General features: G+C 39.0%; 1 protein-coding gene across 3 annotated transcripts in view; it reads left to right on the forward strand.

The window, feature by feature from the left end:
• The window catches only part of CACNB2 (calcium voltage-gated channel auxiliary subunit beta 2), a 179,782-nt gene that overhangs the window by 9,036 nt on the left and 154,274 nt on the right, over positions 1 to 16,472 (forward strand). For all 3 annotated transcript variants that reach the window (XM_014062528.2, XM_014062529.2, XM_014062526.2), the window contains exon 2: positions 1,265 to 1,357. In XM_014062528.2, the coding sequence (XP_013918003.2) occupies positions 1,265 to 1,357 (93 nt within the window). The remainder of the gene's footprint in view (positions 1 to 1,264; positions 1,358 to 16,472) is intronic.

A 16,472-nucleotide genomic window follows, 5' to 3' on the forward strand; every position in this document is an offset into this window, starting at 1 on the left:
AGAATCCCTAAAGAAAGGCTCCATGATGAAATTCACAAGCCAAAAACTTTGCCAAGATTATGCATTTCATCTGATAACCCATTACTTATAGGAAAAAGGTTTGATCCTTAATTGGATTTTACTGTCATATTACAGCACCTTAAAATGTTGCTTTCAATCTAATAGATAAGAGGGAAATATGGAAACATTACTTTAGTCATCATTCTAATTGGTTTTCAGATTAATGTAATTATAGTGAGGTCTGAAAAAGAAGTGATGAAGAGAAAATAATGTTAAAGTAAATTGTAAAGAGAAAATGTGGTGCCACCACCAGCAGGAAGGTGAAAGTGTGTGCGCTTGAAGAACACGCTGAACACACTGAAAAAGAAATAGTGGTAAGATTTCAGAAAATTCTCTAGAAAAAGATTACTCAGTTCTATAGAAACACTAGATATCTGTTACGTACTTCAAGTCCTGATGCATCATGTTTTATGAAATAACCAGATTTCAAGAATTATATAAATATATATATATATATTGAGATTGTCTTGGCAACTTTATGTGTGTGTGTGTGTGTGTGTGTGTGTGTATTGTTTGTGTGTGTATATGGTTGTAAAATAATTTAGGATCACTGTTACAATACATCTTAGCAAACCTATACCTGAAAAAATATGAAATATGAGAGAATACAATAATAGCATTTACAACATTGTATCCATTTTATGTTTGTATATAGAAAAACAAGTAAATACAAAAAAGGACTACCCTGTTAAATCGAAACGAAATTAAAAATAGTTTTTTTCCCCAGTATAGTTAATTGGTTTATATAATAATGAATAAACAAACAAACAAACAAACAAACCATGGCTTCAGATAATAATAAAATAGATAATCTCTCATGCAGAAGTAAAAGGCATTTGCTGTATTTGTCTAACAATAAAGAAGGAATTTCTTGAAATTCTATTTTTGAATTCTGCATAACCCTGTACTTCTTGTTAAAACATGATATGGCATATACAAATTTGATAGTTTTTCAATGTAGCTGTGCTTTTTGTTAATAATTATTAGTTAGAAAATCTTATATACAAGATTGCATTATAGAATGCAAAAATTATGCCTTTTGCTTCTTTATTTTTAATATTGAATGCATGCAAAATTAAAATATTTTTATTAAATTTAATTTGAATGCATAAACAAAATAAGTAATCATGATTAAAGTGCACATAATATATTCAATCTTAAATGCCAAATAAAATGATACCAATTAATTTTTTTCTTTTAACAGGCTTATGGCAAAGGCGCAAGAAGGAAAAACAAATTTAAAGGCTCAGATGGCAGTACATCTTCTGACACTACCTCAAACAGTTTTGTTCGACAGGTAGGTTACTTTTCTCTATTTGTGTAATTTTTGATTCTATTGCTTCACAAGATATCAAAAGTAATATTGTAGTAATTGCACAATTTCTGCTGACAAAAAGAATAATAAAAATTAAAATAGAAAAGTTACTTCAAACTCTCTTCAATACAGATATAAATATATAATAAAATATTATTGTTTTAGTTTAACAAAATAAAGATATAAAACTAAATATAGAAACATATACAAATAATAACAGCAACACTGTATATCATAATCTGAATAAAATATATAAACTACATGCATCATTTTAACACTTCCAAAAAAAAGATAACACATATTACTAGATATTTCCATACCAAAACAAAACATCCTATATTTTCAGATTAAACAAATACATAACAATCTAAGATAAAAAGTATCTCTATTAAACTGGAGAATCAGAACATATTTAATCATCAGATTCCAAAATCAAAAAAATCATTTTTTTCTTTATGAAGCCAAAGTCTAAAAGTTGTTTCTATGTAGAAAGTCAAATTATCATCTTTAATCAAAGCAGTGTATATTTCCATCTTAGCCAACTACATTTATTTCACAATCCTTCCTTCCATTGTTATAGTTTGTATAGCCACCTCGCTCTTTGCCTGTCTTGCAGCAATTATTGTATATACGAATAAGATCCCTTATTTTAATAAAAGTTATCCATCAAATTGTGGTTTTAGTTTTCCTCATTCCCTCTTTTGTTGTAATTTTATAGTTTAACCTATATTTTTTGAAATGTAATAATATTCTTTAAAAAATTCTGCCGGCAAGTGATGTTTTGAAAAATCTCAGAACTAACATGTTGATAATTATGTATTTGCTAATCATTGAATGATATTGTATGAAATTAATTGTTGGCTAAGATGGCAATACGGACGGCTTTTATTAAAAGTGATAATTTGACTTTTTACTTGGAAACCACTTCTAGATTTTTGTTTGATAAGAAAATATATGAAGATTTTGGAATCTGGTGATTAAATATGTTCTGATTATACAGCTTAATAAAGATACATTGAAAGATATTGCATGATTTTTACAGTATATAGGTTTTAGGTTTAGGTTTAGGTTTTTACAGTATGTAGGTTAAGAGATAAAAGTTTGATCAAGTAGAAGATTAGATTCTGAATAAAGTAGTTCAGTTACAGTTGAATTTTAAAAAAATCATTATTTAATTTTTAGAAATTAAGCAACTGTAAAAATGGTTTGTGTTTTATATCATAAGACAGAAAAGAAAGAATGAGGTTATAAAGTTTCTAAATGTACTTACCTTCCCCTGACGGAAGAAAATATCAATGTTTTTTCCCTTGTCCACATTTGTTGGTTTGTTTAATACATTTCCATCCTGCCATTCTGTGATGCTTGTGTAAACTATAAATAGAACAATTTAAATTTTCCACAACTACATGCAAAACAAACAGATTTTAACTAATAATGATAATAAAACCATACAACAAAAGAATAGAAACATAAAATAATAGATGACATATAGAAACTCACATGAAAGCTTTCCAAACAATGTTGCTTTTTTAAAGTAGATATTCTAAAATGCTGTTAGCATTGTATAATACTGTATTTTTTAATCGGAATCTAGATTTCCATGATGTTGCTCCTGAAATAGTCAATTCCATTATGAAAAGCTATTTCTGTTTCTCTGTACTGTCCGCCAAAATATAATTACTTATAATTTAAGTCTATTATTTCTTATTTTATCTGTCTTGAACAAGTCTGCCCATCTTCTGTAAAAAGCCCTCAGATACTTGAATATACTGTCAAGCTGTCTTTTGTTCTTCATGCAAAACGTCTCTCATGGTCTTGTTGAAGCGCACTATTTTTGTAGCTGCATCATCTTGTTTGCTGATCATCCAGAAGGGAAATAGGTTCCTTTTTGGAAGTACTGCTACTTGATTCCCTTGCCTTTAGAATTTTCCTATCAAATACAGAACTTGCATTTATCTCTTGTTGAAATTAATGTTGCTGTTTACTGCTTATTGCTGTAGAGTTTCTTAAATCTAGTTCTCTGAAGTTTGCTCTTTTAATAATCATGTCATCTGCAAATGTGATAATCTTATTTATTAATCACTCATTGAAATCATTTATCAATACATTGGGCTGTACTCAGCCTAAAATGGAACTTAATGGTATATCTCTTGACAACCCTTTCTAATTTCATCACAACACTTAACATTCATTCTTTGGAAACTATTGTTTCAACAGTTATATATTCATTAATGGAAACATAGACCAGTTCACATATGGGATAGAAACGTAGAGGATATTTTTCAAAATCTTTATTGAAAGTCAAAGCGTACAATACTATCTGGCTTGAGAGTCAATAGTACAGGTAGTCCTCGATTTATGACCACAACTGAGCCCAAAATTTATGTTGCTAAGTGAGAAATTTGTTAAGTGTATTTTGGCCCATTTTACAAGTTTTCATGCCACAATTATTAAGTGAATCATTGCAGTTGTTAAGGAAACTTCACCATTTGGCTTCACCATTGACTTTGCTTATAAAGAGATCACAAAGGGTGAACACATGACCCCAGGATACTGCAACCATCATAAATATGAATCAGTTGCCAAGCATCTGAATTTAAATCACATGACCATGGGGAGGTTGCAGTGGTCGTAAGTGTGAAAATTGGTCATAAGTCACTTTTTTCAGTGTCATTGCAACTTTAAATGATCACTTTGAACACTGTAACTTTGAACAGGACTATAGTTTAAGTGTAACTGTACATCTGTTGGCATATGAAAAAAATATTGAAAGTTGCATAGCATATAAGTTTAATTAATAGATTATGATGATTGGAAAATAGCTAATGTTCCATTGTTTAAAAATGGAATACTGGAAACTGTAGACTAGTTACACATAGGTATCTGAGAAAATCCTTAAAAAAGATAAGCAGTGCATTGCAAGTATATAGAAAAGGACAAGATGATACTTAAAGTCAATGTTTTTTTAGTAGCAAATGTTGTATTCGTTACTAAAAACATCTTGTAATTATTATTTTTATTTGTATATTTTAAAAAGCAATCCCAGTTCAGATAGCATAGGAAAACACTATATTAAATAGTTCATATTTGGAGGTTGAAAATGCTGGAGTAAAGGAAAATAAAATATAAATAACATTATGTAAACTAGTTTGTTTTTATTTTGATGGGTGATTGATTTCTATAATGTTGCTATCCTATTTACAATTAGTGAACCAAAAGTAGTAGTTACTCTAATTATCTAAGCAAGTGTACTACAATTCTGTGCTCCTAAAACTGATCTAGTTTCCGAAGATTACAGAACTGTTTTGTAAGTAATATCTATCAGCATTGGTTTTGTTACCAAAGAGGAAAAAGAGGAAAAAGTAACACTGTTTAGTGCAGAATATTATTATTTATATCAGTTGGTTAAGGTAATAATAATATTCTATATTCAATATATTCAATATTTGTCTTTTTGGATTTTTGGTTAGTGACATAAAATTAAATATTGTGGCCTTCCCAGTTTTCATTATCCTATTCCTTTGGCTGTGCAACTAAAGTGTTGGAATTGAGTCTAAATGTGAGGGTGGCAGCAGGGGTGGGTTTCAGCTGGTATGTACTGATATGGGCATTCCGGTTGGTGAAATTTAGCTTGCTTTCCCATACCTGATCTTCCCATGGCCCCGTAACAGTACGCTCCCTCCCCTGGTCTGTCCGCCCGGTCGCTGCTCGCTCGCCCTGCTGTCCACACCGTACTTGCCCAGCTCACCCACTTCAGTTGCACTGACAGTTTGGTGGCAACGGTGAAATGGAGGCTTATTGCCAGCCTCCCATCTGGCAAAACAAACATTTTCCAGCGGCGGCTAAAGCACAATCCCAGACAGTCAGTTCTGGCTCTCCCTTCCCCAAGCATGCCCCGTTGCTACTGGAGCCGCTTTTGCTGAATCTGGCGCGGTGGCGATGACAAGAAGCGGCTCCAGTAGCAATGGGACATGCTTAAGAAAGGGTGAGCTGGGATTGTGCTTCAGCCGCCACTATGAAAATGTCTGTTTTGCCAGCTGGCAGGCTGGCAAAGAAGCCTCCATTTCCCCGTTGCCACTGAACTCTCTAGGACAGAAGGTTGCTCCCAGCTAGGAAGGGTCTCCAGGAGAAAAGAGCAATGGAATGTGAAGGAGTAGCTGCCAGCAGAGCTGGGGACTGGAGGTGGAAGGAAGGTGGGGGTTGAGGCCTCCCTAGGTGCCTGCAATGTGACATGGCAGCTGCTGGGGTAGAAGTTCATCAGAGGCACATGCCTGCCCCGTGGCTGATTCGGTTCCTGCTTGAAGGGCCCACCATTTGAACGAACGGGTGCTGAGTCTTCCTGCTACTGAGCACACCGCCACTGGGAGCATCCACAAAGAAATCCCCGTTGTGGTTGATTCAGCTGGGAGAACGGCCCCCGAAGGCAGGATGTGCTCTGCCGCTGCCACTACTGCTGCTGCTGTCAGGCACATCCATGCAGAACTCCCCAGTGTGGCACAGTTCTGGGATGGCAGAGAGCCAAGGCAAGCTTTCCCCCAACCACAGCTGATTCCGGGCGCATTCACACAGAACTCTCTGGTGTGGCACAGTTCCTGGATGGCGGAGAGCTAAAGCAAGCTCTACCACCACCGTCACCATCTATGTGCCCAGACAGGTGTGTGTGTGTGTGTGTGTGTGTGTGTGTGTGTGTGTGCGCGCGCGTGAGAAAGAGAGAGAGAGAGAGAGAGAGAGAGAGAGAGAGAGAGAGAGGGAGAGAGGGAGAGAAGGAAGGATAGACTCTTTGGAGAAATATAATTGATCTCAGGATCCTTTCTGGATATAAGATGATGGACTATAACAACTAATTGGTATTTCCCATCTTGGAAAATGGATTCAGAAGATGGAACTTCTTTCCTCCCTCCTCCCTCCCTCCCTCCCTCCCTCCCTCCCTATCTATCTATCTATCTATCTATCTATCTATCTATCTATCATTATCTATCTATACCTACCTACCTACCTACCTACCTACCTACCTACCTACCTACCTACCTACCTACCTACCTACCTACCTACCTATCTCTGTTCCTCTCAAGCTGTTCTTTTTATCCAGACAAATGGGGCATCTGCAATAATGCCTTTATTTTGCGTGGATACAAAAGACAACAATATTGGCCCTCACTTCATCCTTTTCCGTCACCCGTTCAAAATAACCACTATTTCACCAGCTTTGGATGAAAAGTAAAAGTAAAGCTGACTGTCCCCTCAGATTAATAATGCAGCCCACTTCGGCCAGCTGATCTCTCTCTTCTCCTATGGAAATAAATGTCTATAAAGCTGATAAAAGGTGGAATATTATGTAAATTCAAGGAATATTTTTTTCACAGCAGTGAAGGGTCTGTTGCTCAATTGGTGGCTCAGCTTTGTAAGGTGCCATCTATTTTATGGTACATAACATCTAGTTAGGTCCACCTAATGTGTCCCTTTGGACAGAAAGAAAGAGTAAGAGTAAGAGGGGGAGAAAGAGAAAGGAAGAGAAAGAGAAAGAAAGAAAAAGAAGGAAAGAGGAAGGGAGAGAGACAAAAAAGGAAGGAGGGAAGGAAGGAGAGAAAGAAAGGGAAAGAAAGAGGAAGGAAGGAAGGAAAGAAAGAAAGAGAACTCATGACCACAATTGAGCCCAAAATTTTGGTTGCTAAGCAAGAGTGAGTTTTAGTGAGTTTCACCACAATTTACAAGTTGGCCACGCCCAGTCAGTCACATGATCACCAAGCCATTCCCACCTGGTCACATGCCTGCAAGCTACTCCCACAAAACAGGCCACACCTACAGAATAATTTCTAAAAAGTTTTGAAACCCACCACTGGGTGGCAGATAAGAGAAAGATTCTAATATTGCATGATATTAGTATTGGATACATATTCCTTTTGACTTAATTTTAATAGACACATTTATAAAACAGCAGAGAAGCTCTTTTATAATAATAAGCCATTTTCATTCCCATGCTAATAACAGTAAGTTATACTCAAGTTTTTTTCTAAGGTACTTGACATTTATCATCTAAAAATGAAAAGGGTAATCTAATGAGCCTTTTATAATTAGAAGAACAAAATAGTTCTAAGAGTCACTCCAAAGAGTTAGAGGCATAGGAGGTATAAGAGGGGAAGTACAAGAAGGGGACTTCTATTATATGAGTCCATGCTTTTAATATTGGGAATAATCTATGAGCGCCTTAATTTATAAACATATTTACAAATACATAATGCATCTTTCCTAAGAATTAAGCCCCACTGAATTTAGTACAGCTTACTCTGTAGAGAAGGGGTGCCAAACTCAAGGCCCATGGGCTGGATCCAGCCCGCGGGGTGCTTAGATCTGGCCCATGGGGCTGTCCTTGAAACAGCAAAGGTCCTGCCCACATAGTGCTAGCAAAACAAACTACTAGTGGCATTTGATCACACAAGTGATGTGGATCTGGCCATACCTACCCCAGTCCACCGAGGTCAAACAACTCTGATGCGGCTCTCAATGAAATCGAGTTTGACACAGCTGCTGTAGAGTATGTGAATATAAAAAGGCAGCTTAATGAATTAATGATTGATTTAATTTTAATATCTCTTTCGTTTTGTGATATGTATGCATTGAACTGCCAATAAAGAAATGTGATAAGGAATATTGCATTTGGAGTAAATCCTTAAAACCATCACTGTGATTTACTAAAACATGCTGCTAGGAATATGTCTGAAAACATTGTGCGTGTGGTGACAAATACATATGCTCAACTGAAATATTTATGAGCTTCTATGCTAAGTTATGCGCAATATATTCCTATTGTTTTAATAATTGAATACTCTACACTCTACTACAAACATTACTCAAAGCAATGGCATATAGAAAATAGAAAAAATGCTCAATTATAGTTAAAATGCAGACAAAATAAATTAATTGTTTTTAAAAATGCCTAGTAGACCAAACACAAACTTTCCTTCACTATCTCTAGAAAGAATTCATGAGAATCTTAGATATAGTGCAATAAATTTGCAGGCCCTCTGTTATCAGGTGTGTGTGTGTGTCTGTCTGTCTGTCTGTCTGTGTGTTTCTCCTGATCTTTTGAAAAAAAAAACCTACATTCTAGATTTCTATGATTGGGGCTGATCTTGAGGTAGGATGAGGTTCTATATGTCAGAAAAGGCTTGTTTCCTAGGACCTTTCAGTTGGAATTTCTTAGCAGATGGATCTGCAACACACCTTTCTTGCCAGACTAGGGCAGGTAAATGTAATTGGGGAAAAAGAGTCCTTTAGCTATTCAAATATTAATACATAATGAATTTAGGTAGCCCTTGACTTACAACCATGTAAATGGATTTGCATGTAAATACACTCAAGTTAAGGAAGGCTATTCTTAGGTATTATACTCATATCTTTTGCAATATAATGAATGTGAAATAATGCCATATTAGATGTAGAAATGTTACTCAATTAACCTTTTATATTGGAGCCTAAGTATTCTTAGCAGGTCCAGTAGATCTGGATGACAATAGATTGGGAAAAGTTATTCTACATAATCTATTTTCTTTATTTTCCTATCAGAGGTCTAGAATTTGGTAATTCTATATAAACATTGATGATACATCTCATGATACATAATGTCTTGGGCAAAGATTGAAGGGAACCAAAAACAAGATTAGGCAATTCCTCTGGTGATTTGGGTCAGTAACTCTCAGCCCAGTGCACCTGACAGAATTGATGTTGGGGCGGATAAAATCAAGGGAGTTCCTTCAAGCCTATTTAGGTATTTCCTGAAACTTTTTTCAAACATGAAACTATTATTTTATTAAAATTGATAGTTGACAATAGATGTACCTATGTATGTTACATTTTCTTCTCTAATTAGTGTCATATATTCTCAGCTAATAAGATTTAACAAGCTTTTCAAAGGTATTAAGTTTCAGTCTTATGCATGACTTTTAATGCTCCATTCTGGTGTTACTATTTATACGTGCCTTTTTCTTGGGATGCAAATTGATGAACTTAGGATGTGATCTAGCCTCATTTTATCCCCAGCACAATCCAGATATATAAGTTATACTTTTATAAAATACATAGAGAGAAAAAGATTGCTAAAATCACCTGTAAAGTTGTGTAAGGTCTTGAATCTGGATCTATTCAGTTCAAATCCACTATGCTACACTGGACCTCATTTGTGTGAGACTTCTAGCTCTTTTTCAAGCATAACCCTAGAAATATTTAATTTAAATAATGTTTAAAACATACATATATTTCTTAACTAACATAAAACATAGGTATTGTTAGAATTTTTGGTTCGTTTTTGAAAACCCAACAAACAAATTATGATCTATTTTTAAAGAAATAATAAACAAAAGCCAAAAATACAGGCAAGCTTTGATTTTCCCGTAAATTTTTGACCATTGAATATGCAATCGGGATTTTAAAAAACCCTCCGTGCTCATTTCCACTAACTAGACGGCAAAGAAATTAACAAAGTATTATTAAGGTCAGGCTGTCCCCTTGGCAGTAGATAATGAACAGAAAGTGCTAACATTTTCCAGACATTACTAGAAAATGAAAAAAATTGAACTTGTCTCGTCTTGCTATACTGAAAAAAGAAAGTCTGAAGAAAGAGCTTATTTTAATTGTACTTTCAAATATTCGTCTAGATAAAGGTATAAAAGAGAGATATTCTAGCTGTTATAAGAACAGTGTTTGGGTGACTTTCACTTGGTGAAAGACTTACCTATATTTTAGCTTTTGGAATAAGATGGAACCTCTTGTCAAAGGTGGAACCTTTTCTATCATGGTGAGTAGGATGTATAGACAAATGGGGAAACCATGTATATATAGGCAAAAAGAGAATAAATGAGAATATATAGACAAATATGGGTAAAATGGAGATGTGTAGACAAATGGGGATAAAAGCAGCAATCTTTGCACATCTTCTGCCTTGTAAGTGACAGTATTGTGTCATGCATCTGAAGAGGATATCATATAGTATATATATGTATGCATATATAACAGATGATCAAATGACAAAAATGAAAGAATTCCCCTTTATAAGTATGTGATACAAATTGTGCATATAAGTTGGTTTTGTGTTTTTTTAATTAGTATATAGACCAATTCTAGTACCTTAAATTTTAGTTGAACCACTTTTTAACTGTCTTCCTTTTACCAGCTTCTTACTTCAAATCAATTTTGGTTCACTCAGTTCAACTTTTAAAAAGTTATCCTGCTAAGAATCAGAGAAAGCTTCAGGCTACTTTGTAAAATTTCTTTCCAGTATATTTCTGGATTACAAAGAATAAAATCTGTCTCTTAGATAGGCTATTGAAAGGAAGAGAGCTAGAGAAATAGATTAACAATAAAAGTACTGTGGATGCAATTCCTGTACAGAAGTAAACTTACGGGCTGAATTGGTGTCTTGATCCTAAGAACAGTATTTATTCTACACCCAATCATGGTTCACTGCTCCATCTTTTTGATTGGTGGACTACAGATCTTTAAAAAATGGATCCTACAGATAAGAGGTTAGTGAGATTTACTTTTGAATCAGTGTAAAAAAGTAGCATTATCAGATTTTCCCCATTTCTCTCCTTTTCTACTATATATTACTATCAAAGTATTAAAAGTATTGTTTTTGTAATTTTGGTTCTGATCAGTACAATGAAGTCTATGGCTTCTCAAATCATTGCTAACAGGGCAATTTCAACTGAGAGCAAGGCAAAGCACAGAAATATATTTTGTGAGAAATAAATAGTCTGTACAATATAATCCAGTATTATTCCTAAAATATCAAAGGGTATAAATGTTATTGACAATATCTTTAACAATTAAAATAGAAGATTAATAATTGAGTTTTGTTAAACTTGCATTTTCATTTGTGTAAGAAAAAATGATACAGGAATATTTGTATACAAAAGCTACATACAAAAGTTTTAATTTGCCATTTACAAATATTGTTAGTTTTAGAAGTAGAATATGGATTTATGGTAAAGTAAATGTTTTTTAAAAATAAAAAAATGTTGATTTAGAGATAATATTGAGAAATTATGTCTTAGAATTTTATTCATTTTGGATTAATTTGAAACATAGCATGACAACAAACTTGTAATAATATACACTATGTGCATAATTATTAGGCAAGTGAGTGTTTGACCATATCACCATTTTTATACGTATTTTCCACCTCCAAGCTATATAAACTAAATGCTTAGTGGATATAAGCATATCAGGCAATGTATGAGGGGGTATGTGGCCTAAGGAGATCAACACCTTATATCAAAGTTTGCATAATTATTAAGTAGCTTCTTTTCCTCAGGCAAAATAGGCCAAAAAAGGCTCTGACTCTGAAAAGTTAAAAATTGTAAAAAGTTTTTCAGAGGGATTCAACACTTTTGAAATTGCTATGATATTAGGGTGCGATCCCAAAACTATCAAATGTTTTGTTGCAAATAGTCAACAGGCTCTGAGACACATATTAAGAAAAAAGATGCACATTACCTGTCAAAAGGTTTTAGAAGAATCAAATGTGAAGCTACTAGGAATCCGTTATCCTCCAGTGCTGACATATTTCAGAATTGCAACCTACCTGAAGTGCTGGAAAGTACAAGGTGTTCAGTGCTCATAGACATGGCCAAGGCAAGGAAGGCTGAAACCTAACCACCACTGAACAAACTATGTAAGTTGAAATATCTGAAGACAAATTTGTCAAAGGTTTTATGGACTGGTGGGATGAGAGTGACTCTTGATAGACCAGATGGATGTCCCTTTGGCTGGATCAGTAATGAGCCCAGAGCCAACAAGGTAGAGGTGGAGTGCTAGTATGGGCTTGTATTATTAAAAATGAATTAGTTGGATCTTTTCAGGTTGAAGTTGGACTCAAAATCAACTCCTAAACCTACTGCAGGTTTTTAGAACATACTTTCTTCAAGCAAGTAGGGCTCGCTACATCACAGAGATCCCTCCTTCCGGCCCTAGGAGTTCCACTCCGAGGCCAGATGGTGCGAGTGATCAGGACCCCGGTCTCAGGCTGTTGTCGCTAAATGCCAGGTCTGTAGTTCACAAGGCTCCCCTTGTCCGGGACTTAATTATAGACGAGAGGGCAGACCTGGCATGTATTACTGAAACCTGGCTGGGCCCGGAGGGAGGAGTCCCCCTCGTAGAGATGTGCCCAGAAGGATTTCAGGTGCTTCATCAGCCGAGAGCCCAGGGAAGGGGTGGCGGTGTGGCTATTGTTATCCGGGAGTCTTTAGCACCTCGTAGGATCCCTGCTCCGGAGCTTGTCGGGTGTGAGTCCCTGCTGGTGAAGTTGGACCTCAAGGGTCAAGTGGGTTTGCTGTTAACATACCTGCCTCCCAACAGTGTTGCAGCAGCCCTCCCCTCGCTCCTCGAGTCGGTAGCCGAGCTAGCAATTGAGTTCCCCAGGCTTATGGTCCTGGGGGATTTCAATCTGCCTTCGCTCGGTGAACACTCTGATGGGGCGCAGGAGTTCATGGCTTCCATGACAGCCATGGGCTTGACCCAGGTAATCTGGGGCCCAACTCACTCAGCGGGTCACACGCTCGACCTCGTATTCCTCTCGGAGCAGTGGAGTTATGATCTTGGTCTGAGGGGTAATGAGATCATACCCCTGTTGTGGTCAGACCACTGCCTACTGAGGCTTGACTTTCGGAGGCCAAACCCCCACTGTAGGGAGGAGGAACCGACCAGGTGGTTCCGCCCCAGGCGACTTATGGACCCCTTGAGGTTCCAGACGGAGCTTGGGGTTATTCCTGATACTCTCGCCCACAGTCCGGTGGAGACTCTGGTTGCTGCCTGGAATTCGGCAGCGTCAGAGTCTCTTGACCGGATTGCGCCACTACGGCCGCTCCGAGGTGGTGGATCCCGGAGGCCTCCTTGGTTTACCGAGGAGCTCCGGGAGAGGAAGCGCCGGAGGAGACGCCTAGAGCACCTGTGGAGGTCCGATAAATCCGAATCGAACCGAGCACTCTTAACAACTTGCACTAAGGAGTACATCAGGGCATTGAGGACAGCAAAAAGATCGTATATTGCCACCTTGGTTGCGTCCGCTGAGTCCCGCCCAGCCGCCCTGTTTAGGATAACCCGCTCCCTCCTAAATAGGAGGGATACGGGGGACCCCTTGCAGGGTAGGGCTGAGGATTATGTCCAGTTCTTAGCGGACAAAGTTGCTCGGTTTCGGTCGGATTTGGACTCCACCTTTGCAGATCCAGCCGAGGCACAAGAGGATAAATTGGCAGACCACCCCTGGGTTGAGTTCCAGGATGTTGCCCCTGGGGATGTGGACAAGGCCATGAGAGCTGTGAGTGCCTCCACCTGCGTACTGGACCCGTGTCCCTCCTGGCTGGTTGCCAACAGCAGTGAGGTGACACGAGGCTGGATCCAGGCGGTCGTTACTGCCTCCCTTCGGGAGGGGCACTTCCCCTCCGCACTTAAAGCGGCGGTGGTGAGACCCCTCCTGAAGAAACCATCTCTGGATCCAGCCGTTGTCAACAATTACCGTCCTGTCTCCAACCTCCCCTTTGTTGGGAAGGTTGTTGAGAAGGTGGTGGCCTTCCAGCTTCAACGGTCCTTGGAGGAAGCTAGTTACCTTGACCCTTTTCAGTCCGGCTTCAGACCTGGTTACAGCACAGAAACCGCTTTGGTCGCATTGACCGATGATCTCTGGAGAGCCAGGGATGGAGGCCATGCATCCATCCTGGTTCTCCTTGACCTCTCGGCGGCTTTCGATACCATTGACCATGGTATCCTTCTGCGACGACTGCGGGAGGTGGGGGTGGGAGGCACTGTTTTGCAGTGGTTCTCCTCCTACCTCTCGGACAGGTCGCAGTCATTGTTGGTTGGGGGGCAGAGATCGACCCCTAGGCCCCTAACATGGGGTGCCGCAGGGTTCGGTCTTATCCCCCCTACTATTTAACATCTACATGAAACCGCTGGGCGAGATCATTTGGAGGCACGGGATAAGATACCACCAATACGCGGACGATACCCAGCTGTATCTGTCCGCCCCGTGCCAACTCAATGAAGCGGTGGACGTGATGAACCGGGGTCTCGAGGCCGTTCGGGACTGGATGAGGGCTAACAAACTGGTACTCAACCCAGATAAGACCGAGTGGCTGTTGTGTTTCCCTCCCAATAATTTGGCTAGTATTCCATCACTCAGGCTGGGGGGCCAAATTTTACACCCCTCAGACAGGGTTCGCAACTTGGGAGTCCTCCTGGACCCACAGCTGACCTTTGACCACCATTTGTCAGCTGTGACCAGGGGGGCATTTGCCCAGGTTCGCCTGGTGCGCCAGTTGCGACCCTACCTGAACCAGGAGGCTCTCACAACAGTCACTCGAGCCCTTGTGACCTCTAGGCTGGAATACTGCAACGTGCTCTACATGGGGCTGCCCTTGAAGAGCATCCGGCGACTTCAGCTAGTCCAGAATGCAGCCGCGCGAGTGATTGTGGGTGCCCCACGGTTCGCCCACATAACACCTATCCTCCGCGAGCTGCGCTGGCTACCTGTTGATCTCCGGGTGCGCTTCAAGGTGCTAATTACCACCCATAAAGCCCTCCATGGTAGTGGATCTGAGTACTTGAGAGACCGCCTCCTGCCAATTACCTCCTCACGACCTATGAGATCACACAGATTAGGCCTCCTCCGAGTTCCATCTGCCAGTCAGTGTCGACTGGCAACTACGCGGAGGAGAGCTTTTTCAGTAGTAGCTCCGACCCTTTGGAATGATCTCCCCGTGGAGATTCGTACCCTCACCACCACCCAGACCTTTCGCACAGCCCTCAAGATCTGGCTATCCCGTCAGGCCTGGGGATAAAGATAGTAATCCGTCCCCACCCGAATGATGAATGAATGTTGTGTTCTATTTTAATTTATGTATTGTTTATGGCTTATTGTTTTGTATTCCCCTCCCTATAAATTGCAAGCCGCCCTGAGTCCCCTCAGGGAAAAGGGCGGCCTATAAATAATAAACTAAAACTAATAAACTAAAAAGCAGCGATACAGGAAAAAGTCTGCATCTTTCAAAAAGACAATAATTTTTATGCAGTGATCCATTGCAGTACTCCACCGTGTGGCTAGTTAGTAAACGCCTTAAAGATGAAAAAATAATGGCATGGCCTCATTCCTCACCTGACCTAAACCCTATTGAGAACTTGTGGGCCATTCTTAAATGGGAGATTTACTTGAAGGAAAACAGTAAACTTCACTGAACAGTGTCTGGGAGGCTTTGGTTGCTGCTGCACAAAACGTTGATCGTCAAAGATCAAGAAACTGTCAGACTCCATGAATGGAAGGCTTATGACTGTTATTGAAATGAAGGGTAGCTATATTAGACACAATTTCTTTTTTTGAAATGACAGAAATGTTTATTTGTACATTTTGAGTTGTTTGTTTATTATTCTCACTTTAACAGATGCAAATAGATGAGTCAGGTGGGCAAATGTTTGTTTTTTAATAAATTGCATAATAATTCTGCACACTAATAGTTGCTAATAATTCTGCACATATAAGGCCAAAACCTTACTTTTACTTTCTTAAATATTCAGGTTTTAGGTTTATTAATATTTTGGATTGATGAGAGTACTGTAGTTGTTCAATAATAAAATGAATCCTCTAAATTACCATCTAATAATTGTGCAGACAGTATACAGCAGGGATGGCTAACCTTTTTCTAAAGGCATGCCAAAATTGTGCCTGTGCCCAGACCCACAATGGAATGGTCCTCACCCACCTGCGCATGCGCACACAACCATCCCCCACACATGCACGTGTGCCCCCACATGGGGGGAATTTTCACTCTCCCCAGGCTTTGGAAGCTTTCCTGAAGCCTGGGGAGGGAGAAAAATGGCCCAATGGGAAGTTTGGGAACAAACTTCTGGTTGTTCTGTTGAGCCTGTTTTTGCCCTCCCTAGGCTCTGGAAATTTTCCTGAAGCTGTGGGAGGACGAAAATGGCCTTCCCCTGCCCTCTGGAAGGGCAAAAATCAGCTGGTTGCCATGCACATGCACGCCGCAGCTGATGGCTGCTGTGCCGGCAAACATGGCTCCGTGTGCCACTTGTGGCACACGTGCTATAGGTTCGCCAT

The sequence above is a fragment of the Thamnophis sirtalis genome, unplaced genomic scaffold (genome assembly GCF_051295495.1).
Source record: "Thamnophis sirtalis isolate CommonGarterSnake01/CBP01778 unplaced genomic scaffold, rThaSir2_p1.2 scaffold_4, whole genome shotgun sequence".
NCBI lineage: Eukaryota > Metazoa > Chordata > Lepidosauria > Squamata > Natricidae > Thamnophis > Thamnophis sirtalis.